At 40.4% G+C, this 24,795-nt stretch overlaps 1 protein-coding gene across 1 annotated transcript; it reads left to right on the forward strand.

The window, feature by feature from the left end:
* Positions 1-21,772: 21,772 nt before the first annotated feature.
* Positions 21,773-23,906, forward strand: LOC114556142 (alpha-(1,3)-fucosyltransferase 7). The gene is made up of 2 exons (XM_028579008.1): positions 21,773-21,829; positions 22,749-23,906. Exon 2 carries the CDS (start codon positions 22,801-22,803, stop codon positions 23,836-23,838), a length of 1,038 nt encoding a protein of 345 aa, XP_028434809.1. The 5' UTR covers positions 21,773-21,829; positions 22,749-22,800; the 3' UTR covers positions 23,839-23,906.
* Positions 23,907-24,795: the final 889 nt, after the last annotated feature.

A 24,795-nucleotide genomic window follows, 5' to 3' on the forward strand; every position in this document is an offset into this window, starting at 1 on the left:
TAGATGGCAGTAATGCAACACTTATGGATGCCAACTGCTGTTAAGCCAGATGAAGAAGCCTCGTTAAATGTTTCAGAGAGACGGTTGGCACCATAGACATAATAGAATCTACTTGATGTTCCTCCAGGTAAATTGATATTATTAGGACTTTGTCGTCAGATAAATTACATTTATGTTTTCAGCATCATTGTTGCAGTGCATTTACAATTTCCATTGTGTTTTTATGGTGGAAGTTTGCTACTTTTTAGAGTGTGCTAAAGGCAAATAGCGATGCTAACTTAACTAGCACGTTAAAGTCAGGAATTTGAAGTCTGAAATATTAAGCGCTGCTTAATCTGTTAGTGGGTCCAGTTTGAAAGCTAGTGAATATATTTGGTAGGCCTATCATATGAAACTAGATGATCTAAGGAATCAATTGATGATGTTGTAAGTTAAACTATAAAGAATTTAAATTTAACATTTGCTCGACATATTGTAACCATGTTATTAGTACAGTAATTGCAACACACTGGGTTAAATACATGCTTCTCCTGTAAGACAAAATGTATGTGCAGTTGTACACTCTGACAAAAAATGATAGCAACATTTAATCACTAAATCTGCCATGTTTTACAGATCTAACTGATCAGATGCTGTCCTGGACACCTGTTTGATGAGGTTTACCTGGACCCACAAGACTCTCCTCACAGTATGAAGGTATTGTGGGACAGGTGCCATACTTCTGCCAAGTGATGATGGTCTGAAGACAACACAGCAGCATCAGGACAGATTCAGTATCCACAGGATGACTTCTGTAACCTGAGAGCCTACATTACCAGCTGACACATCCTCAGTAGAAAATAAACCCTTTAGTCTGGGTGAGGACATGATCTGAACTGTTATCTGCTACTCTGTGCATTATGTATACACACTTTATATTTACATTTCATTGACTATGAATAAAGTGCTTTATTTCTATGCAGGGTTTGGTCATTTTTAAGTTCAGTAGTAAGGCTCCTTAAGTGTTATATAACAGTGTTTTTTTCACAAAGACGTTTAAACAGGTGATGTCTGATTGCATGTAGAAGGGTCAAACACTAAATCCTTTTAACATCCTGACTATAAAAATGTAATTCTTTAAGACAGGTAATAGTGACAGTAAGCAACACAAAACATTTAACAGTTATATACTTTATTGTTTTGACAGATGACAATATTAAAGGGTATAAATCTAATCTGCAGCTTGAAAAACATTTCACAGCATAAATATAACGGACGGATAAAAACTTAAAGTGAAATTTGATTAATTACTTTGTGAAACAAGAGTCCCTTTCACACAGCCTGATCTATGTCTATGGACAGTACAGTCCTTACAGTAGCAGTTGATACTTTAGTTACTGAGCAGTTGAGAAGTATGACACCTGTGGAGCAATAACTTCCTCCTGATGGTTTCTCATACTTTGAGGAGAGTCTGGTGGGTCCAAGTACACCTCATCAGTGGTCAGTCAGATCAGTAAAACACAGCAGATTCAGTGTTAGATTGAACTAGGCTATCATTTTTTATCACGATGTACAACTGCACATACATTTGGTCTTGAATAAAGGAGCAGTGTTGTGAAAGTGCTAGTTCTGGGTTTATCACCAGGTTCACTCAGGTATGTCAGCCAGAACACCACTTAAGGCAAATATTCCAGAGTTTGAAATGAAGAGCTGAGAGACGGTTCTTATTCTGTTTATTTCTTTCTTTTTCTTGTTTGAGTTTGACTGTGTGTGCTTCCTATAAAGAGAGAAACATAATACAAATGAATAAAGGAAACATACTGTTTGTATACACTCATTCCACCTTAAGCAGTAATAACATTTCCAAACATAATATAAACAATAGTCGGAATATGGCTATATATCTCAAACTCCAATGCAACCGCTTATTATATGGGATTCTCAGACATTTTCGCCCATCTGTTAAGTTACTGCTAACATAGACAACACTTCATGTTATGAATGATACGCTTTAAAGCCTCCAACAACAAAACGGCTGGATGCTTTTATTTTTAAAATCTAGCAAAGCCTCGCTAGATAAGCCTTGATAGCGGTACAGAAAACAATATGCAACACCACTTACTTCTTATTGTACTCAACCACAAAATTATTGAACAATCCTAACAAGTAGTAAAAGTATAAACATGTTTAAACACGATGCTAAATGTTTAGACCCGACGTACCGAGTCGGGTGAGCCGAAGGCGAACGTGGATATAATTAGCACAATGGTTGCGTAATGTAGCAACCATTGACATATATACATACATACATACATACATATATATATATATATATATATATATATATATATATATATATATATATATATATATATGGTACATCCACATCAAATAGCTGAAATAACAGCTGGTTTAACGAAGAAATACAATATCACGATGCAGCAAATAGCCTATACTTACTATTTTCATTTACGCACACTCTGAAGAAAAGGTACTGCTCACAACTACAATCCAACTGACCGACTAACTGTATCATACTTATTAACTGTCACGTCAGCTAGCTATAATATAGCTACCAGCACAAACATAAAACACAATATGATCAACTGTACTAAATAATAGCAACACTAACATAACTTAGCGCTTAATAATATTTCAGACTGCCATACAAAGACCAAGCAAGCCCATGTTACAAGCCTGACTTTAACTAGCTAGATACCTAAGTTAACATCGCTGATTAAGCTGTACAAGAACGTGAATGTTAGCACACTCTAAAAAGTAGCGAACTGTCACTGCCGCCATTACAACACAAAGCGAATTGTAAATGCACTGCACCAATGATGCTGAAAACATGAATGTAATTTATCTGATGACAAAGTCCTAATAATGTCAACTTACCTGGAGGAACATCCATTGACATATATTAACAACATCAAGTAGATTTTGCGAACAGTGTAGCTAGGCTTCTTCACAGCTTTCATTTATTATAACAGCGGTTGGTATCCATAAGAGTTACATTACCGCCATCTAGTGGAGAGTGCTGGGATTGTCACCTGAGTTACGAATATCTTCTGACCACAAACGGCGCGGAAAAACAGTCTCAAAAGTACCCACACACATAGAAGGAGATTTACACGTATATTTACATTGAAAAATACTAAGTTCTTTTACAAATGATGAAATACAAATTACAAATAAGAATCACGGACAAAGATACACCTTTATAGATACGGATCCCTCTGCATTTATTTGTGCATTGCCCTTACAGATACGATCCCTCTGCATTTATTTGTGCATTGTTTCACAAGTTACAAATACTTATGATACTGTTTTAGCACCATAGTAGAATACAATGTGAGAACTTGCAGAACAAAAAATTTGAACTTGTATGTTAAAATTTGCACTTGTAAAATAAAAATTTGCACTCTTAAAAAATATTCACACATGTGATCAGAATTTGAAGTCACAAAAAGAAAAAAACACGAGAGCTTGTAAAAAAATCTGAACTTGCTATTCCACCAACACTGGCGGTGAGCTCCAGGGGGGGGATGTGCCGCTGCTACCGGGTGCGGGGCTCTCCGTGTCCCGCTGGAGCTCTGACTGCAGGTCGAGGTCGGCAGCGAAGCTTTCTGGCAATAATAGCAATGTTGCTACGCTGGCCGATCCCCACTGGTGACGGTCCGTCTGCGGCTGCAGGACCTGGAGCTCACCGCCAATGTTTCAGTTTGACTGTTAAAAAGTGTTAAGATAATTAAAAGGTATTTAGAAGCAGGCTGGTTGGTTAGCTAACGCTAGCTTGCTATTCCACCAGGCTTCCATGCTACATAGCTAAATAAGCCGGACAGAGTTGTCCCTCATCTGGAGATAGAAACCCTGCTTTCCCCGTCCTGTTGGCTCAGAGCTCCACAGCCTAAGTTCACAGGTACAAATTAGTTTTGCACCAAATGTATCGCAACAAGTGTTGCAAAAGTCGAGGAGCAGATTCGCCACTTTGTGATGCGAGAGAGCGCATACAGGGACAGATTCGAGAGGTTGTAATCACTGAATTGTGGTTGTGATGGAAAACGAACCTGAGTAAAAAAAAGTAAACGAGTAAATGTTGCATTACAAGTTTGCAGCTGTCATTGTGTTCATGCAAATATCAATCTACACATTTGTGAATATTTTTTCTACAAGTGCAAATTTCAATTTACAAGTTCAGATTTTTTTTTACAAGCTCTCGTGTTTTTTTTCTTTTTGTGACTTCAAATTCAGATCACACGTGTGAATATTTTTTACAAGTGCAAATTTTAGTTTTACAAGTGCAAATTTTAATTTTACAAGTGCAAATTTTAACATACAAGTTCAAATTTTTTGTTTTGCAAGTTCTCACATTGTATTCTACAAGCTCTCACGTTTTGCACCATATTTACCTTTATACAGGGCACCGCTGAGCTGAGCAGGGAGTGCAGCAGGACCACGGCGACAGCTGCAACCAGGATCTTGGTGCCAACGTTCTCCAAGGAAATACGCTGGGTGAAAAAACATAAGGACTCCGGGGAGTAAACTTCCCAGAAGCTAGGATTAGTAACAAGCATTTCTGGGACGGGATGCACACAAATGGTAATAGAAAGGGAGAGGAGAGAGCAGCTCAGTGTGTCAAAGGAAGGAAGGAAGTTCCCCGGCAGTCTAAAACTATAACAGCGTAACTAAGAGAGACAGGACATAATTATTTAGTAAATTATTTAGTAAATCTATCGCTGACATCGCTGTATTGTTCCTCTTTATATAGAATTTTTTTCTACAAAAAAATTATTTGCACTGGTTAGGGGGTAAATGGCTTAAAAACTGTTTAAAGGGGGTACATTATTGAAAAAAGCTTGAGAACCACTGCTGTAGGGGGACCGAAGCGGTGACCCGCCAATTGCTGCAGTTCCAATGAGACAACCTGTAGGGGGACTAAAGCTGGAAAAGTTGCATAGTATGCCTTTAACACAGAATCTAAACTGATGAGGCATTTTGCAAGTGCATTTCGCTGCAGCCTGCGGGAATGCCGACAGCCATTTTTCTTTGCTTACGTCACTCCCCATACGCTCGAACGGACCAAGACAGCCTGGTAGCATTTTTTACTATGAAGGAAATTATTTGGATAAATGCCATGTTTTCCTTTTGAATCTTTTAATTTTATATCCATAAAAGTAAATGGTCTGAAAGAAAACCGAATATTCACCAATTTAAAAATGACATGAAATTATATTTTGAAACTTTAAAAGGACTTTAAATTTTAAATTAAATTCCATGCGCCCCTTTTTCGTGTATGTATGTATGTATGTGCATGTATGCATTTAATGTTCTAAATGTGTTTATGTATCTGTACTTGAATAATAAAGTTTTTTGAAGACAAAAAAAGCTGATATAGCCTCTTGTTTCACATAAGATGATAGAAACTGATGATGTAGGCTAAACACAAACAACAACAGTTGTGCAACAACAGTGACGTTTTCATGTAGTTACTGTAATTGGGCCGGTGTACTTTTTCGTTCATTTGATTTCTGATTTTGAAACGATATCCAAATTTGAAAAATGGGTCATTTTAAAGCTTGTTAATATTGATGACAATGAGCCATATTTCATTTAATTTAGCCCTCAAAAGTAGAATGGTGTGTTGTTTCGTTATGGACTTTCATATTAACAGCAAGAATTCAGTCTCCATTACAACCAAATGTACAAAGGGGCGATTTTGCTTTATTAACAGGTGAACCAGAAGCATACGGTGAAACTCAAAGTTTTAATATTGTGCAAAAGTTCATATATTTCAGTAATTCAACTTAAAAGGTAAAACTAATATATTAGATAGACTTATTACATGCAAAGCGAGATATTTCAAGCCTGTATTTGTTATAATTTTGATGATTATGGCTTACAGTTTATGAAAACCCTCAGAAAATGAGAATATTGTGAAATGGTTCAATATTGTAGGCTCAAAGTGTCCCACTCTAATCAGCTAATTAATCCAAAACACCTGCAAAGGGTTCCTGAGCCTTTAAATGGTCTCTCAGTCTGGTTCAGTAGAATTCACAATCATACGAGATGCTCCTCGGATATTACCTGCACAGTAACACACCTGATCTAAGTATTTCAAAAGGTCGAACACACATACAGATGTCTATACAGTAAAAAAAACGCTACATGATTACCGTTATATCCGAGGGTTGAAGTTGCATTTTAACGGAGCAGTGCAAGTTGCGGCTGATGTTTAGCTGAAGCTAATGCCGCTTGAGCTTTCACGTTACAATATAAAAAGTTGTTGACCGTTGACTTAGCTAGCATGCAAACAGTTAATTTACATGTCTACGAGCATGTTAGCAAACTACACCAAGAGACAAATACCGAGGAATATAAACAGAAAGCAGGGGAAACTAGTACTTTCATACTTTTTAGCATTGGCTAATTAGCAACCTGCCTGCCATTAGATGTTAGCTTCTGAACTAGTTAGCAGCTAGCCCCAGAAGCTCATGAAAAAAAAGACTTCCACCGGAGCAGTCTTACGTTATTTCCGAACCACTCTTTTCGTTTTAAATTCAGAAATCAAATGAACGAAAAAGTACACGGGTCCAATTACACTTCACTGTTGTTGCATGAAATGTCGTTTGTGTTTAGCCTTGTGTTTAGTCAGTTTCTATCATCTAATGTGAAACAAGAGGCTATATCAGCTTCGCTACTAGGCTGTCTTGGTCCGTTCGAGCGTATGAGGAGTGACGTAGGCAAAAAAAAAAAAAAGGATGACTTGATGTCAAGCCCCGCCTTCCCGCAGGCTGCAGCGAGAGGCTCCTCGCATTTTGGTGAAAAATGGAAAATAGTGGAACCTGTAGAGCAGGGGTCAGCAACCTTTTTGATATGAAGTGCCCTTTTCAAAATTTCTTGCTTATTAGTGTGCCATGTCAACATTAAGTTTAATTATGACATCACATCAAAATGTAATATCCACGGAATCTGTAATTTTATTCCATAGCAACATTTGAAAACATTTATTTCTCATAATCAGGACCTTGTAATTATTATTATTGTATATTATTATTATGATTATGGAAATATGGTTTTAGTATGCAGCGTCCTGATTGGTGGAAAATGGGCTGACAAAAATATCACTGTAAAAGAGGCTGAAGCGAAAAGCTGACTCCACGTCAGCTTTTCGCTTAAAGCCCAGCTTTAATGATGAATGGACTGATAATCAGGTCCTGTATGCCTCATTTTCAATGAAACGATGCTGTGGCAAAATAATAATAACACAACCAGCATCATTATAAAGAATAAATAACATAACGATTGCGACATTCACGTGCATATTAAGTAGCCACATGTATTTTTTTTGGTCTTATAATGCATCCATATTTACCGCTCCAGCGGAGAGGATGGTTTCTTCAGCCAGCTTAAGTTTATAAGAATTTGTCCAAATTTCAACTACAAACCGACAGATTTTCTTTTAGCTTGTTTTGTAAAAATTTGCTATTTGCAGAGTAGAGCTGTGTTTGCGTAAAACAGCGCGGTGGACAAGAGTGTACTGAGCAGACAGAGCAGATTGAAATATCACTTTCTACATGTTTATGCCAGTCTACACAGGTGAGTGCATTGATAAGTATTGGCTTTTAACTCACAAAGGTTATAATGTAGCCTACTTACAGTAACAAGACTAGTGTTAGTTCATCTGCCCCAGCGGCCGTTGTTAATCCTCTTTGTGTTGTTCCCAGTCAGAGATATGAGTCAATCTAACTATCGTCAATAACAGGTCGCGCAACTGGGAACGTTGTAATTTGGCATGCGGATGAGAGAGTGCTTCAGCATTTCAACCACGATTTCAACACATCAATTGCCAGCGTGCCACTGGTTAAGGTCCCACGTGCCCATGGTGGCATGCGTGCCTAAGGTTGCCGACCTCTGCTGTAGAGCATTTTCTTGGTGTGCGTTTTGATGCACGAAGAGATAAAACAACAGGAACATGCAGGCAAGTTCCTGTCAATAAGTTAAGTTTAAGTTTGTGTATGTACCCATCATGGGGTCTCTTTCATCTATGTTTAGGAACCGGGAACTTTGTAACTGTTTCCAAAAAGCTAAACCACACCAGGAAGGTTTTTACAGAGATGTAAATGACGGCTCCTTCTTTAGGAACCACAGTTTATTCTCACAACAAGAAAATGCTCTGCAGATACAGCCCTACTACAATGATTTTGAGACTGCTAATCCATTAGGCTAAAAAAAAAGGAAGGCACAAACTTGGCTGTATTGATTTTGAGAAATTTTCCCCCGAAGTTTAATTCTGTGGTAACGAACGTACATCTTGTAGCACCCTTTCACTCAAAGGACTTAAAGAAATATGGGTTTGATCCAATTCTAAAGCCACATATCAATGATTTAAAGATTTTAGAGGCTGAAGGAATGCAGGTGCCCTTTTCAACCACACCTGTGAAAGGTTCCGTTTTTCAGGTTACAGGTGACAACTTGGCTGTACATGGCCTTTTTGGATTTGTCGAATCATTCGGTGTCTGCTGTCAATTTTGTTTAACTTAAAAGGGAGAGATGCAATCAGTTTTCAGTGAAGATCATCCAGGTTTAACTTTGCGTTCTAAAGCCCTTCATTCAGAACACTGTGCTGTCATTCAACAAAATTCTGCTTTGTCCTCAACATTTGGTGTGAAACAAATCTGTCCCTTCAGTTTCAGTACTTGATAAAGAACTCGGTATCCGTAGAATGTCAGAGAGAATTATGAGCTTTATTATGGATTTAAACAGAGAAAAAATAGGCCAAGTGGGCTAAAACTGGATGATGCTAGCAACAATCTTGGCCTTAATGCTGTTCAGTCATGGTGCTTTTTGCGCAACACACCTTTGATGTTTGGTGATGTGGTCTGCGAATCTCCATAGGAAATTAATGACTTCCGGTCATTTTGAAGCCGTATCGGAGCCGATTTCAGCTGCCAGTGTGAAGGCGGCGTTACATGGAATGGCCTTTTGGTCCAGGATGATGTAAAAGTTCTGGATGCTGTTTTTTCTTTCTCCAACACAGGAGAACGGGCTGAGCAGGGCCAGTTTTCCTTGAGCTTCCTTGGTCCATGCTTCTCACCACCTAAAAGAGTGAAAGAGAGAATAAATGACATGGAATAAAATTTGGTGTTGAGTGCCAGCACTGTTTCCTATATTTAGGATAAAACTTGACTGGAGGAACACAATTATTTTTCTTTCATGAGCAGTTAATTTCAAAGTACACAACGCTGCTCCTGTGTTGTAACACCAACCCTGTAAGAACAAGTAACAAATATCTGCAACTCGTAGGGCCCCTATGCCACTTCAGAATTACTATCAGTGAATATGCTTAAAATACAACAAAAGGAACTTCATCAGGTGGTCAGCAGCTTCCTTTGCGCTAATCTTTGCAGACTTCTTGCCCTTGGATGTTGGAGGCAACAGGTAAAGCAGCAAAAAGATGGCGGCCACCTCACAATCCCATACTACAGAAAAAATTACTTGAATAACCTTACCAATGTTCTCTCAATGTTCACTGCCAGAGACTCTAAATTAGCTTGAGATGTGCTTGATTTATGCAGTTCCAAGTCTCTTGAAGTTGATTTGCATACCATATTAAAATTAATAGAAAGCAAAGGCTGCCTAAAAATTGCCAATACATTTTAAATCAGCAATCTTAAAGAACCACAGCTTAAATTTGAAAATTACCAGCAGTAATGTTAAGGTGTGAATAGAAAAGTAACTTATAGATATTACCATAAAACTTCCACAGTTGATTACTGACATTACGACAAATATTTGTTATAGTATAGTTTTCTGAAATGTTTGTGTTTAAATATGCAAACAAGGCATTATCTAATGCTAACTTTGGTGAATTTAGGAGAAATGTACAGGCGCAAATGGACAAAGTGGGGTAAAATAAACATCTAAATGTGTATTTTGGATGTTTTATACCTCCAACAGTCTGACAAAAAAGACATGATATTGTAACCAAGGTTAAAAATCTATATTAAGAGCTAAGTTTATATTAAAAAGTCAATTCATTAAGTATGTTATTAATGTTAAAGATTAAAAACATATTTGTCTAAAAAGCAATTCAACTGAGAGAGAAAATAAATAGGAAGTTTATTTTGAAGGAGGTGGGTTGGGGATGTGCTGTCAGCCAATCAGGAAGAAGCTCGGACTGTTGACCTGCACGGAGCAGAGTTCACTTCCCCTTGAGCTGTTGGAAGAACAGAGAGCAAACCCCACGTCGAACGATACCTACCTCGTCAAGACATTCCAATAGAAGTTGTTAAAACTCAGAATAAAAACTCTTAAAAACAATCCAGTGTGGAGCCCTGGACCTGTGAGAGTGCAGCCGGAGAGAAATGACGTCCCCTCACGAAGAAAACGCATCGGTGAGCGATCGTTTTTACCATGCTAACCGCTAACGATAGCGCTAGCCGCTAACACTAGTGCACCTGGAGCGCTAGCTGAGATGCTAACTAGCACAATGGCAGACGCCATTCACTAACGCTAAAACCATTAGCTTGGTATGTTAAAGCTGCAGACTTAATCCAGTGCTGTGTAATATGGTTTAGATAATTGTTACACACTTAACTGTGGAATGTGTTGATTTAGCACTTTTATCTGTGTATTTTGGGCACATTAATATTTAAATTATCCTTATGTGCTACATTTTATTTGAGATGTGTTTAAACATGCCTTCACATAGCCAAGGGTACACAAAGTGTCTGCTTACTAGTATCTGTTATTTTGTGTTCTATTATGTGGAAGCAGTATTTTGATATTATATTGAAGAGTTTTTCAATCATTATCTCGAAATATATTTTGAGAATAGTTTACCAATATTGTGATATCGTATTACAATGTTCAGTTTAATATGATGATTTAACATGAATTATATTCTAGTTCATGATTGAAAGCTAAAAGAAAAAAAGCTAAATGATTGTTCTGACCTTACTTACTGTAGGTCAGGTTTTTTTGTTGGACCCTTTGAACCTTTGATCTACCTGGATGTTGGAGCCTGGATCGAGACATTGATGGCGAGCCACAGCCCAGAGGAGAACTAGAGATACGGCGCCTGCAGATTTCAACACTTCATTACACACACACGCACCCACCACCAACTGTGCGGTAGGACAAACTCTCTCCACTTCCACAGTGGACCAAACTGAACTGAAACTGAAACAGAATTGAAGTGACTGAGAACGGGGGGGAAATTCCGAACTTTAAATCACAGCTGTGAGTTTTGTTTAAATTTTTTATTTTTCTACTTACCCGGGTAAGATTTGTGTAATTTTAAAGTGTTTAATTTTTATATGTTTTGCTATCCTTCCCACACGTGTAATAAAAGGGAAGTGATTTTGTTTCTCAAAGAAAGCATAACTGTGTTTGAATCATTCCTGGCGTATTGTTTGGTTAATCCTGGGCTCCGTAGTCGAACATAGAACTTCTGATCCCACTGGCCATAATTAATCATTTTATAGAGTAATCCATTTCTGCTCCCCACCCCTAAACGGTTACATAAAATTTGGCGAGCCAGCCAGGAGCCTAGTTCATTGCCAAACAATTACCTGGAAACTGAACAGCATGCCTGAAGTTTTCGCACAGCATGATCTTGACTTCGGCAGAACTGATCGGGTTAAGCACCAAATCAAACTCTCAGACGAGACGCCATTCAAGCACAGAGCCCGCCCCATACATCCTCATGACGTGGAGGCTGTCCGTAAGCATTTACAAGAATTGCTTCAAGCTGGAGTAATTAGAGAATCTGAGTCTCCATTCTCGTCGCCCATTGTGGTAGTGAGGAAGAAGAACGGAGAGGTCCGTCTCTGTATTGATTATAGGAAACTCAATCTCCAGACTGTGAAAGATGCTTACGCCCTCCCAAACATGGAAGAGGCGTTCTCCTCACTCACTGGGTCAAAGTGGTTTTCCGTCCTTGACCTAAAGTCCGCTATTATCAGATTCAGGTTGAGGAAAAAGACAAACCCAAAACCGCCTTCGTCTGTCCCATGGGATTTTGGGAATTTAACCGGATGCCTCAAGGAGTCACAAATGCTCCGAGTACGTTCCAGCGGTTGATGGAGAGATGTGTGGGAGATATGAATTTGAAGGAGGTTCTTGTATTTCTTGATGACATCATTGTTTTTCAAAGACTTTGGAAGAACATGAGGTGAGGCTGATGAAAATCCTGAACCGTCTCAGAGAATTTGGCCTTAAGCTCTCCCCGGAGAAATGCAAGTTCTTTCAAACGTCTGTCAAGTATCTGGGGCATATCGTATCACAAGATGGAGTGGGGACTGACCCTGGAAAAGTGGAAGCCCTGAAAACGTGGCCAAGGCCCCAATACCTGAAACAGCTAAGGTCTTTCCTCGGATTTTCAGGCTATTACAGACGATTCATAAAAGACTATTCCGCCACCGTCAAACCCCTCACCGACTTGACATCTGGCTATCCCCCACTGCACAAGAACATCAAAAACAAGACCCAGACTAACCAATACCATGATCCAAAGAGGCCCTTTGGTGATCGCTGGACTGACAGATGTGAGCTGGCATTCAACACAATCATTGAAAAGCTCACCACAGCTCCTGTTCTTGGGTTTGCTGATCCCGAATTGCCTTACGTCCTTCACACCGACGCCAGTACCCTGGGCCTTGGGGCAGTCCTATATCAGGAGCAGGGCGGTCACATGCGGGTGATTGCATACGCCAGCAGAGGGCTATCACGCAGTGAATCACGTTACCCTGCCCACAAGTTAGAATTTCTAGCTTTAAAGTGGGCTGTTGTTGAAAAATTTAATGATTACCTGTACGGAAACCAGTTCATTGTCGTGACAGACAGTAACCCCTTGACATACGTTCTCACAAGTGCCAAACTGGACGCCACCAGTTACAGATGGCTAGCAGCCCTGTCCGCCTTTACTTTCAAGCTCCAATATAGACCCGGCAAACTGAACTCTGATGCAGATGGTCTTTCTAGAAGACCACACGGAGAGCTTTCAAATGACCTAAAGTCCCAGAAAGAACAGGAGCGCATCAGTCAGTTCACACAAACCCATTTGGCCGACCTTGGGAGTGTTGTGAGCCAAGACATTGTGCACGCCATCTGTGAGAGGCATCTTGTTTGTGGTGTATCTGATGAATGTGGAGACAGAGATGGAGGCATGACGCTGGTGCAATCTCTGGCAATCTCTCCTGAGGCCTTACCGGACAGCTTTGTGAACGAACAGCAGCATGGTGATTTACCTGGTTTTCCCCATCTGTCCGAGAGAGAGATTGGAGACAAACAGCGAGCTGACCCCTGTCTCCGGGAGGTAATAGTTCAAATGGAGAGTGGAGAAAAAGTACCTCCAACAGTGAGAAAAGAACTCTCTGATATCCCTTTCCTTCTAAGGGAGTGGAATCGTCTTGAAATGCATGACGGTGCTGTACAGGAAACGTCAAGACAATGGCAGAGTCACATATCAACTTGTCTTACCTGAGGAGCTCCGGACTGTAGTTCTGCAGAGCCTTCACAATGATATGGGCCACCTAGGCATCGAATCGAACCCTGGATTTGGTACGGACCAGATTCTTCTGGCCAAAGATGGCAGCTGATGTGGAAAGAAAAGTTAAGACCTGTGATCGGTGCATCCGCAGAAAAGCACAGCCAGAAAAGGCAGCACCGTTGGTAAACATAAAGTCCACCAGGCCTCTGGAACTTGTTTGTATGGACTTCTTGTCTTTAGAGCCTGACAGAAGTGGTGCAAAAGACATCTTGGTTATCACCGATCATTTTACAAAGTATGCAGTTGCCATCCCGACGCCAAATCAGAAAGCTCAGACCGTCGCCAGGTGCCTTTGGGACAACTTCATGGTCCATTATGGAATCCCTGAGCGCTTGCACAGTGACCAAGGACCTGACTTTGAGTCACGGACAATCAAAGAGCTATGCAAAATTGTGGAATCCACAAAATCCGTGACGACCCCTATCATCCCAGAGGGAATCCAGTCGAACGTTTCAATAGAACATTGCTGAACATGCTGGGAACACTTGACAATAAAGACAAATCACAGTGGCGAAACTTCTGTGAAACCCTTAGTACATGCGTATAACTGTACAAAGAATGATGTAACAGGGTTCACACCTTATGAACTCATGTTTGGTCGCCAACCGAGGCTGCCCATCGATCTGGCACTTGGGTTACCCTTGAGGGATGGTGAGTACAAGTCTCACTCACAGTATGTACAAAAGCTCAAGTCTCATCTGGAAGAGAGCTACAAGATAGCCACCCAAAACGCCACAAAGATAGCAGCAAAGAACAAGGCAAGATTCGACAAGCACGTCAATGCCTCCAAGTTAGAGGCTGGCGACAGAGTGTTGGTGAGAGCTGTCCGTCTGCGCGGCAAACATAAGCTTGCTGACAAATGGGAGTCGGATGTTTATGTGGTGGTGAAGCAAGTTGGGGATCTTCCAGTCTACATCCTCAGACCAGAGAGCAAGGAAGGCCCTTTGCGGACTCTTCACAGAGACCTCCTACTTCCCTGTGGTTCTCTCCCACTGAATGTTGAAAAGCCAGAATTGCCAAAAGTACGCAGGCCACGAACACGCAAGTCAGTTGAACAGTCTGATGATGTCAATGACCAGTGTGACTCCGAGGATGACATTCCATACGAGTGGTTCAGAGAACAGCCAGACAAAGAAATTGGAAGATTTACAACTGTCTATGAAATTCCCAGATCAAACATCAATCCTGAGTCCACCCTCTCAGAGAATGAGGGAAGAAACATATCCAAACCTGTCGATGCTCCAGTGGGTGAAGATCGCTTTACCGTTAATCCATCTGGCGACTCGTGTAGCTCGGATGCAGGAGACCTACCTGATGCTCTGCCAGCTGCTGCCGGGAGTGGATGTTCGCCTGCTACTTCTCGTACAACACCTGAAAAAGAAACAAGGGCTAAAGAATCAAGAAGTGTATACCTACCTTTCAGTATCCCTGGATCTGCTGGAGATGACCTCCTTACTGAGAAAACTATACAAACTCCTGAAAAGGATGTCCCTGTTGAAAGAAAAGGGAGAGAGATGAATGATGGTGCACAAGTTACCAGTGATACAGTGCCATCTGAAAGTATTGACACTGATGGACAAAGTAGCACTGTAAGGCGATCAACCAGAAACCGAGAAAGACCTGAACGACTGCAGTATTCACATCTTGGAAGCCCACTTATATCCATTGTCCAGTCTCTGTTTCAAGGCCTCAGTACGGCTCTTACTGATGCTTTGTTGGAAGTTGAGGATTCAAAAGCAAACCTGAACTCATCCTCCAGACCTGTTACTAAACAGCCGCTCCCATGCACAGAGGCGTGCATGAATTCAAGAGGGAGGGTGTAACCAAGGTTAAAAATCTATATTAAGAGCTAAGTTTATATTAAAAAGTCAATTCATTAAGTATGTTATTAATGTTAAAGATTAAAAACATATTTGTCTAAAAAGCAATTCAACTGAGAGAGAAAATAAATAGGAAGTTTATTTTGAAGGAGGTGTGTTGGGGATGTGCTGTCAGCCAATCAGGAAGAAGCTCGGACTGTTGACCTGCACGGAGCAGAGTTCACTTCCCTTGAGCTGTTGGAAGAACAGAGAGCAAACCCCACGTCGAACGATACCTACCTCGTCAAGACATTCCAATAGAAGTTGTTAAAACTCAGAATAAAAACTCTTAAAAACAATCCAGTGTGGAGCCCTGGACCTGTGAGAGTGCAGCCGGAGAGAAATGACGTCCCCTCACGAAGAAAACGCATCGGTGAGCGATCGTTTTTACCATGCTAACCGCTAACGATAGCGCTAGCCGCTAACACTAGTGCACCTGGAGCGCTAGCTGAGATGCTAACTAGCACAATGGCAGACGCCATTCACTAACGCTAAAACCATTAGCTTGGTATGTTAAAGCTGCAGACTTAATCCAGTGCTGTGTAATATGGTTTAGATAATTGTTACACACTTAACTGTGGAATGTGTTGATTTAGCACTTTTATCTGTGTATTTTGGGCACATTAATATTTAAATTATCCTTATGTGCTACATTTTATTTGAGATGTGTTTAAACATGCCTTCACATAGCCAAGGGTACACAAAGTGTCTGCTTACTAGTATCTGTTATTTTGTGTTCTATTATGTGGAAGCAGTATTTTGATATTATATTGAAGAGTTTTTCAATCATTATCTCGAAATATATTTTGAGAATAGTTTACCAATATTGTGATATCGTACACAATGTTCAGTTTAATATGATGATTTAACATGAATTATATTCTAGTTCATGATTGAAAGCTAAAAGAAAAAAGCTAAATGATTGTTCTGACCTTACTTACTGTAGGTCAGGTTTTTTTGTTGGACCCTTTGAACCTTTGATCTACCTGGATGTTGGAGCCTGGATCGAGACATTGATGGCGAGCCACAGCCCAGAGGAGAACTAGAGATACGGCGCCTGCAGATTTCAACACTTCATTACACACACACGCACCCACCACCAACTGTGCGGTAGGACAAACTCTCTCCACTTCCACAGTGGACCAAACTGAACTGAAACTGAAACAGAATTGAAGTGACTGAGAACGGGGGGGGAAATTCCGAACTTTAAATCACAGCTGTGAGTTTTGTTTAAATTTTTTATTTTTCTACTTACCCGGGTAAGATTTGTGTAATTTTAAAGTGTTTAATTTTTATATGTTTTGCTATCCTTCCCACATGTGTAATAAAAGGGAAGTGATTTTGTTTCTCAAAGAAAGCATAACTGTGTTTGAATCATTCCTGGCGTATTGTTTGGTTAATCCTGGGCTCCGTAGTCGAACATAGAACTTCTGATCCCACTGGCCATAATTAATCATTTTATAGAGTAATCCATTTCTGCTCCCCACCCCTAAACGGTTACAATATGGATGTAAAATAGACAAAAACTCAAAATTGAAAAATTATGGTTTTGCCTATTGTGTCTCCCCTTAAAAACTACATACATTAGACATGGAGTAAATCAGCTAAACATTCAAATAACAGGTGTGGTCCAATGATACATTATATTGGGTTAGCATATACAGTGAAATCCCTTAAGGCATGTGTTTAGTGTAGGCATTAAAAGACAATTGAGATGACTTCAAAAGCTCATCAAAGATGTCCACATCCACTCCTGCAGAATCTCAGCATCAAGGAAGTAAAACCTGGCAAATTGAATTTTGCCAGCACTAACACAAAAGACAACATTTTGAAGTATGAACTATGAACTGAACTAGTTCATTTTAAAATTTGTGAACTGAACTTTGAACTAGTTCATGTAGAAAGTGAACTTTCTCAACACTGGTTGAAGGTATCCTCCACCTTTGGTACCCTGACCCATTTGCTCACCCCCTTATATTCAACAGGAACCAGCATAACACCACCTTCAGAGGAAAAGAATGACATAAAACCTACAACCATCAGCTTTAAAAACAGCTTGCACAAATACAGTTGGTTAAAATGTGAGGACTATACTATGTCCAGCATGTCTTAATTCAGAAAATAGAAGAGGGACACTAGTGAAACTCACCTCTGTCCTCTCCCTCCTCCACTGTGCCTGTCCCGTTTGGCTCCAATGGAACGTTACTCTCCAGTTTCTTCTTCAACTTCTGAAGGTGTTAATGCTCATATCTACCACATTAAAAACATTAACTTTAATAAAATGTAAAACTTATGGCAGCTACAGTTAAAAAAATGGCAAATTAATTACAAAAGAGTGCTTGCAATAGTCTACTTTCGCTTCCATTCCCAATCTTTCTCAAACACGCACACGTGTGACCACCATGTTCACATTTTTTGTACTAGCTATCGTTACTAACATTACAGTCGGAGTGTTAATTTAACGTTGTAATGTTACCTAGCTAGCTAACTTTACTGAGTAAATGCTAGCAATCGGCTACTTCAACAAAACACTATATAAAATGTGATTAGAAGGCTGCAGACACAATGTATTCATAAAAATGCAAACAAAGTAAAACTTAAGTATTTTATGCTTATATCTACCGCAAAACATCAACTTTAATCGAGTTAAAAAATTAGAAAAATGGAGACCGAATGCAGCCTCAGACACTCCTTTGCCGGAAATGAGGGGGCGTGGTCTATTCAACACGGGGTGTGAGAGTCCTCCCTACGACCAAAATCCACACCTAAACTTTCAGCAAAAAACTCTCGGGGTGTTAGTTTTGATAAATTAAGTGTTAAAATAACACTGTACCCTGTTGATTTACACTAACACTGGAAAAATAACACCGCAGTTTTGCTGTGTAGACGTGCGAACACACGAAACAGACTCGGCCACTGTATGTTCATTACTAAGTAAGCAACATAGCGAACACAAAGAGAAGGTAAGTTGGAAGAAAGCTCTTCTAACATTTTTAATATTTACTCCAGAGAGGCCAGAACATTTGGTAATATTTTGCCAATTTGTGGCAAAATTATTATCTGCTTTGCAACCACAAGCTTTGGCTCAGTTTGTCTGGCTTACGTTATCTGAAACTTAGGGCAATTTTGGAGGGTATGGTAAGGACTAAAGATGTATTTCTTCATTTTATATACTGTATTAATAGTCTTTCTAGTTACCGGTACATTAAGACTACATTTATTAAAGCAGAGTGCTCTGGATATTATTTCAATAATGTTTAATATCCTGTCAAAACATAAGCCTATATTAATCATTGCATTTGTCTGTTTCAAAGATGTCAGGGAAGAAGTTAAAGAATATTTTTTTGTTCTGGGCACCAAAGGGTAAGCCCCCTAAACAAGTTGCCAGATCAGAGGAGGAGACAGTGGAAGAGGTGGTGGCAGAGACAGTGGAGAAGACACCAAGGGAGACAACAGGAGGGACATTGACAGGACAGGGAAGAGGAAAGCTTTAAATGGAGCAGCCACTTTTAGGTGTACTTTCAAAAATGAGTGGTCAACCAAATGGCCATTTATCACCAAAGGCACTACCAGCTCTTATTACTGGTGCTCTATTTGCAAACACGAGAATTCATGTGCCCATCAAGGTGTGACTGATGTCAACAGGCATGTTGAAAGCAAAGGGCATCAAGCCAAAGAACAGGTACTTAAGTCAGCAAGTGTGATTGCAAAGTTTTATGCTTCAGCTTGTGTTGGTGGCATAACAGAACAAGAGACCAAGGTACAGAAAGCGGGGGACTGCGGCTAATATTGGGATGGCTCCTCGCCTAACCCATGTAATCTCACTCCAAACCTTTGATAAAAATTGAGAACCCTGCTGATGGCTTTGCATGTATCCATCTGTTCTTCTCAACGCTGTAGCATGTGCCCTGCTAGCCTCATGTTTAGCACAAAATTGGGAAATATAAGTCTTTGAACCCAGTTTTTATGAATCGACCCTCAGTGGTCGCTTCTGGAAAATGTCTTATAAAACTCAGCGTCCCTTAAAGTGCTGTACTCTATCCATGGGAATGTTTCATACCATAACTATAACTATAAAAATAACTCCTAGCTTTGCCTGCTATAGTGGTGACTGGGAATGAACTGAGTTTGGGCTGGGTTGCAAGTTCATCTAAAGCGGACAAGTCTGATGGGGCTTGTATGTCCTCCTTAGGGCTGGGCCGAGCCGAGCCTGCAACAAATTACAATATTGTAAAATATGGTTCATTGATATTCATTTTGTGGCATTTAAAAATATTTAAATGTGCTTTCTCTGCTTTGGCATGGAGGGACGGTAGAGGCCACTAACGTTACTGACGGGGAAAGGGCCAACGTCGGAGTTGAATTAGCAGCTACATCGCTAGCTAACAACAGAAAATACCTGGATTGGCTGAACTGAATTTTCCTCCCCCTGTTCACGGCGTCTTTTTGTTACAAAACTCAATAAACTGCTTTGTTTCGCCATTATTTTACACTACATTAAAGGTACTCTAAGCGATGTCACGCGTTTTTTAGGCTACAACATTTTTTGTCACATAGAGCAAACATCTCCACACTATCCGCGAGCTGCCGGTCCCCTAAACACACTGTAAAAAAACACGATCTCTGTAGACAGCCTAGGCTCCACACACGGCAACAAAAACCAAGACAAACATACACAAACCGTGTTCCAGCGTTCAGCCAATAACGGACAAGAAGGATTTGGGGTGGGTTGGGGGGGATAGTGCGCTGAAGCACAGAAGGGAGGGGACGGGATAAGGAGGAGGGAGGAGCGAGCTGGTCTCCGTTTTGTTTGAAAATACGTTGAACGTCAACAAGAAGTAACATCACCCAACATTGCTTAGAGCACCTTTAAAAGCTGATATTTAGCAGAGAGTAGGCTTCTCCTCTGCTCTGTGCGATCAATGCCTTACGTCACGTTGAGTAAAATATGCTCACAATCTGGCATTTGCGAAATGCACTGTCGCTCAAAAAATCTGACCTACCACCATCCTGATATGGTAAACAAGAAGCAAAAAACAAGATCCAGCAAATAATGAAGCCTCTTCTGTTTGGGCCTAGGCCCACCCACAGCTACGCGGCTGCTGGCAGCCAAAATTAAATCTTTTACTGCCGTTAGCATGTAGCTACATGTGACAATGTTTAAATTGCAGCAGCTGAAAAACACATTTCACTAGTTCATGCCTGTCTGGAGCAGATGACCAATCATAGAAGGCTGGAGAAGGCCGGCATAACACTTAGCCGAGAGTAGAAAAAACTGAGATTTCAGAATAGTTGGAAATCTGAACATTTTAGTTCACAGGGATTTCTCTAAAATACGTTTATCTCATTATTTGAACGTGTAACATGAAAATTCAACATCATAACACTGTAGATATAACAGAAAATACAGAAAAGCATAATATGTCCACTAATTTACCTTCATCCATTGTGTCAATTCTGGCATTTGTCATGGCCTAGGAGCCTGGTTATGGCACTATTGTTAACTAGTCAGTGCAGAAACATAAAACAAACAAAAAAGTGTGGAAGTGCGTGGTTCTGGTTCTGCATTAAAAACAAAACCGTGAACTGGAACGCCCAGGGCAAAACAGCTCGTTGAAACAGTTATGATGTGGTTGGTGCCTACAGGAGTTGTGTCACCCTGTACCCCTTTCCTCTGCAGGGCTGCAAGAACAGGAAGAGGAAGACCAGCTTGTGGTTAAAAAAATGAATGTTAATGTTTTTGACTGCCACTTGTTGCTGCTTGCTGTGCTATTTCTGCAAACAGCAGATGCATGAGCAGGTTAACAGGTACAAAAATGAATCATCAATTTTTGTTGCTGCTCCTTTCTGCTGACCACTGATTGAAGTGACACATAAACCGTCACACCCTGCCACTGAGAAGGTGTGTGTGTGTGTGTGTGTGTGTGTGTGTGTGGGTATGAAGTGTCAACCAATAGATGAGTAAAAATGTTGAATTTACCTCAACGTGAACTGTGACGCCCAGGGCGAAACAGCTCGTTGATTATGATGTGGTTGGTGCCTACAGGAGCTGTGTCACCCTGTGCCCATTTCCTCTGCAGGGCTGCAAGAACAGGAAGAGGAAGACCAGCTTATGGTTAAAAAATTGAATGTTAATGTTTTTGACTGTCACTTGCTGCTGGCTGTGCTAATTCTACATGATGTTTTTCCTTTTTGTTGCTGCTCCTTTCTGCTGACCACTGATTGAAGTGGCACCGAGAAGCTCTCTCTCTGCGTGTGTGTGTGTGTGTGTGTGTGTGTGTGTGTGTGTGTGTGTGTGTGTGTGTGTGTATATATGAAGTGTCAAGCAATAGATGAATCAAAATGTTGAGGTGGGCAGGATTTCCTTTATATTCTTGGATTCGTTGAGTAGGACAAAGCTCTGCAGGCAGCAGTCAGCCTGATGCCATGTCACCGGGTAAGTGCCAACAACTCATTTAATTTAATTTAAATCCACTTGCTATCTACATTATTACTACAGGTTCAATTTAATACAGATAGTGTACAGAATGCTATTATATGTATATACAGAGTGATGGGAAATGCATACAATTTATTTTTATTCTGAATTTCTTTTTTTTCCTCTTAAAATGTTCTGTTTTCAACTTGATGTTAATCTTTGTGGTGTACCCAGTTATCAGGGTGCACCATTTTCAGTAATCCTCTTTCTGCCAGTTTCATTATGCATCATCATCAACCTACACAAGAAAGATATTTTAAATGCTTATCGAAAGTAAATTATTATTATAATAAAACATACTGATATTGAATACTGAATATTAGTGCTGTGCTCAGAATTACTTTGATCACAAATTGTTAACAACCTTTAACATTCTAAGATTTATTATATACATACATTTTTGTTAGCAGTTACAAGTGTGCAATACTTGACGAAATCCTTAAAAAAACATCCAACAGAAGCAGACCTTACTTTTGTAATGAAATCACCGTACAGTGAGTGAAGACACAGACAGCAGTTTAGATTTCATCAAATGATCTGCCAGAGTTTTAGTCCTTTGTATGAAAAAACAAAGTGTCATTTATTCACAATCTTTTCTCAAGAATTTTCCAAAGGTTTGACCATATTAGAAGAAACACCTAATCATTACTGCACTTTTATTGAAGTATTTTGTTACAGCTCTGATGCAAGCTCACTTCTTTTTAAATTAGCCAACTGATAAAAAACAAAACAATTTTTTTTAAAGTTAAAACAAATTAAATGCCTTCCGCAGTAGGAGAAATTTTTGTTGTTAACACATTGTCCTCTTCAGTTCCTGCACTAATGAGAACATGAAAGCGTTATAATATCTCTGATCTACCCTTCCTTCCTTTCTAAGAGTTCCATCTGAGTGATCTGTGCCCTTTTGACGCAAAATACGCCCGGCAAGCATGACAACATTGAGATCCCGAACCTTCTTCATCCTCCTCCTCCTCATCTCCCTCTTATCCCTGCTTTATTACAGCTTCTTGGACCAGAAGCTCTATCTGCAGAAATATCATCCAGCTGTTTCTAAAAGAAACATCAGCATCCTGCTGTGGCACTGGCCATTTGGCCGCTCTTATAGGCTTGATGGAGACAAATGCCTCGAGATGTACAACATCAGTCACTGTTTCCTCACTGACAACACATCCACCTTCCCGTCTGCTGATGTGGTTGTCTTCCACCACCAGGAGCTGAGAAAAGGTCTGTCCCTGCTGCCCCTGCACCTAGATCGCCCGGCCTCCCAGCATTGGGTGTGGCTGTCAATGGAGCCTCCTGTCAACAATGCAAACCTCACACAGCTCACCGGCCTCTTTAACTGGACGATGAGCTACAGACGTGATGCAGACATATTCATCCCATATGGAAAAACCATGGTAGGAGGTGATGAGCTAGGCTTCCGGCCTGCTTCAAATCACTCCTGCCTTGTCAGCTGGGTGGTCAGCAGATACAAACCTCACCAAGCTAGGGCTTTTGTTTACCAAGATCTAAAGAATCATATCCCCATAGAGGTATACGGAAAGTGGAACAAGAAACCCCTATCAAAAAAGAAGCTGTTGCCCACAATTGCAAAGTGTGTTTTTTACCTGTCTTTTGAGAACTCTGAGGCAAAGGATTACATCAGTGAGAAGCTCTGGAGGAACGCTTTCCAAGCAGGGGTCATACCAGTAGTTCTCGGCCCCAGCAGGGTGACCTATGAAGCCCTGGCTCCCCCTGGTTCCTTTATCCATGTAGATGATTTCAAGACCACAGCAGATCTGGCTGCCTATCTGAAGCATGTGGCTGCAGACAGACAGGCCTATGAGGAGTACTTCCGGTGGCACCACACTCACAGAATAAAAACCTACACTGACTGGAGAGAAAGGCTGTGTCAAATCTGTGTTAAATACCCCAGTTTACCAGGCAATAAAGTCTATCAGGACCTGGAGAGCTGGGTTAACAGCTAATAGCATATCTCTTTATGCTTTCAGGTTATTGGGATGTTGTTTTGATTGGGACTGCTGATGCTACTGGGTTACCACATGCAAATGTTCAAATACTATACAGTGACAATTTGATGTGGGATTAGACATGTCTCAGTCAGCCGTGCAGTTTTGGAACTGCACACCACAGAAACAAGTCTCAAGTGGTTGGTTGTGTTGGCTGTGCACTTCACAATAAAGGGGAAGTGGGAACCTGTATGTAACCATATATACATATGTTCCATTTGTTAAAACTATGAAGAAAAGCTTCTCTTTACAACAAGCTACACTGTAGAAACGAACATAAAAATAATTGTGGCAACAGTTTTTGCACAATTTTTTAATTTAAATTAAAGGTACTCTAAGTGATGTCACGCGTTTTTTTTGGCTACAACATTTTTTGTCACATACAGCAAACCTCTCCTCACTATCCGCGAGCTGCTGCTACCCTAAACACACTGTCAAAGACGCGGACAGCCCAGGGTCCACTAACGCTAAAAAAAAACAAAGTGGCCAACCTGGACCACACAAACATAGCCAGTAACCGACAAGAAGCAAGAAGGATTTGGGGTGGGGGTTAGTTCGCTGAAGCACGGAAGGGAGGGGGAGGGGACGGGATGAGGAGGAGGAGGAGGGAGGGGCTAGCTAGTCTCGTTTTGTTTGAAAATACTTTGAACGTCAACAAGAATAACGTCACCCAACATCGCTTGGAGCACCTTTAACTACAGAGTGATGGGAAATGCATACAATTTATTTTCATTCTGAATTTCTTTTTTTTCCTCTTAAAATGTTCTTTCAACTCGATGTTAAGTTTGTGGTGTACCCAGTTATCAGGGTGCACCATCTTCAGTAATCCTCTTTCTGCCAGTTTCATTATGCATCATCATCAACCTACACAAGAAAGATATTTTAAATGCTTATCAGAAAGTAAGTTATTATTAT

The sequence above is a fragment of the Perca flavescens genome, chromosome 5 (genome assembly GCF_004354835.1).
Source record: "Perca flavescens isolate YP-PL-M2 chromosome 5, PFLA_1.0, whole genome shotgun sequence".
In the NCBI taxonomy this organism is placed as follows: Eukaryota; Metazoa; Chordata; class Actinopteri; order Perciformes; family Percidae; genus Perca; species Perca flavescens.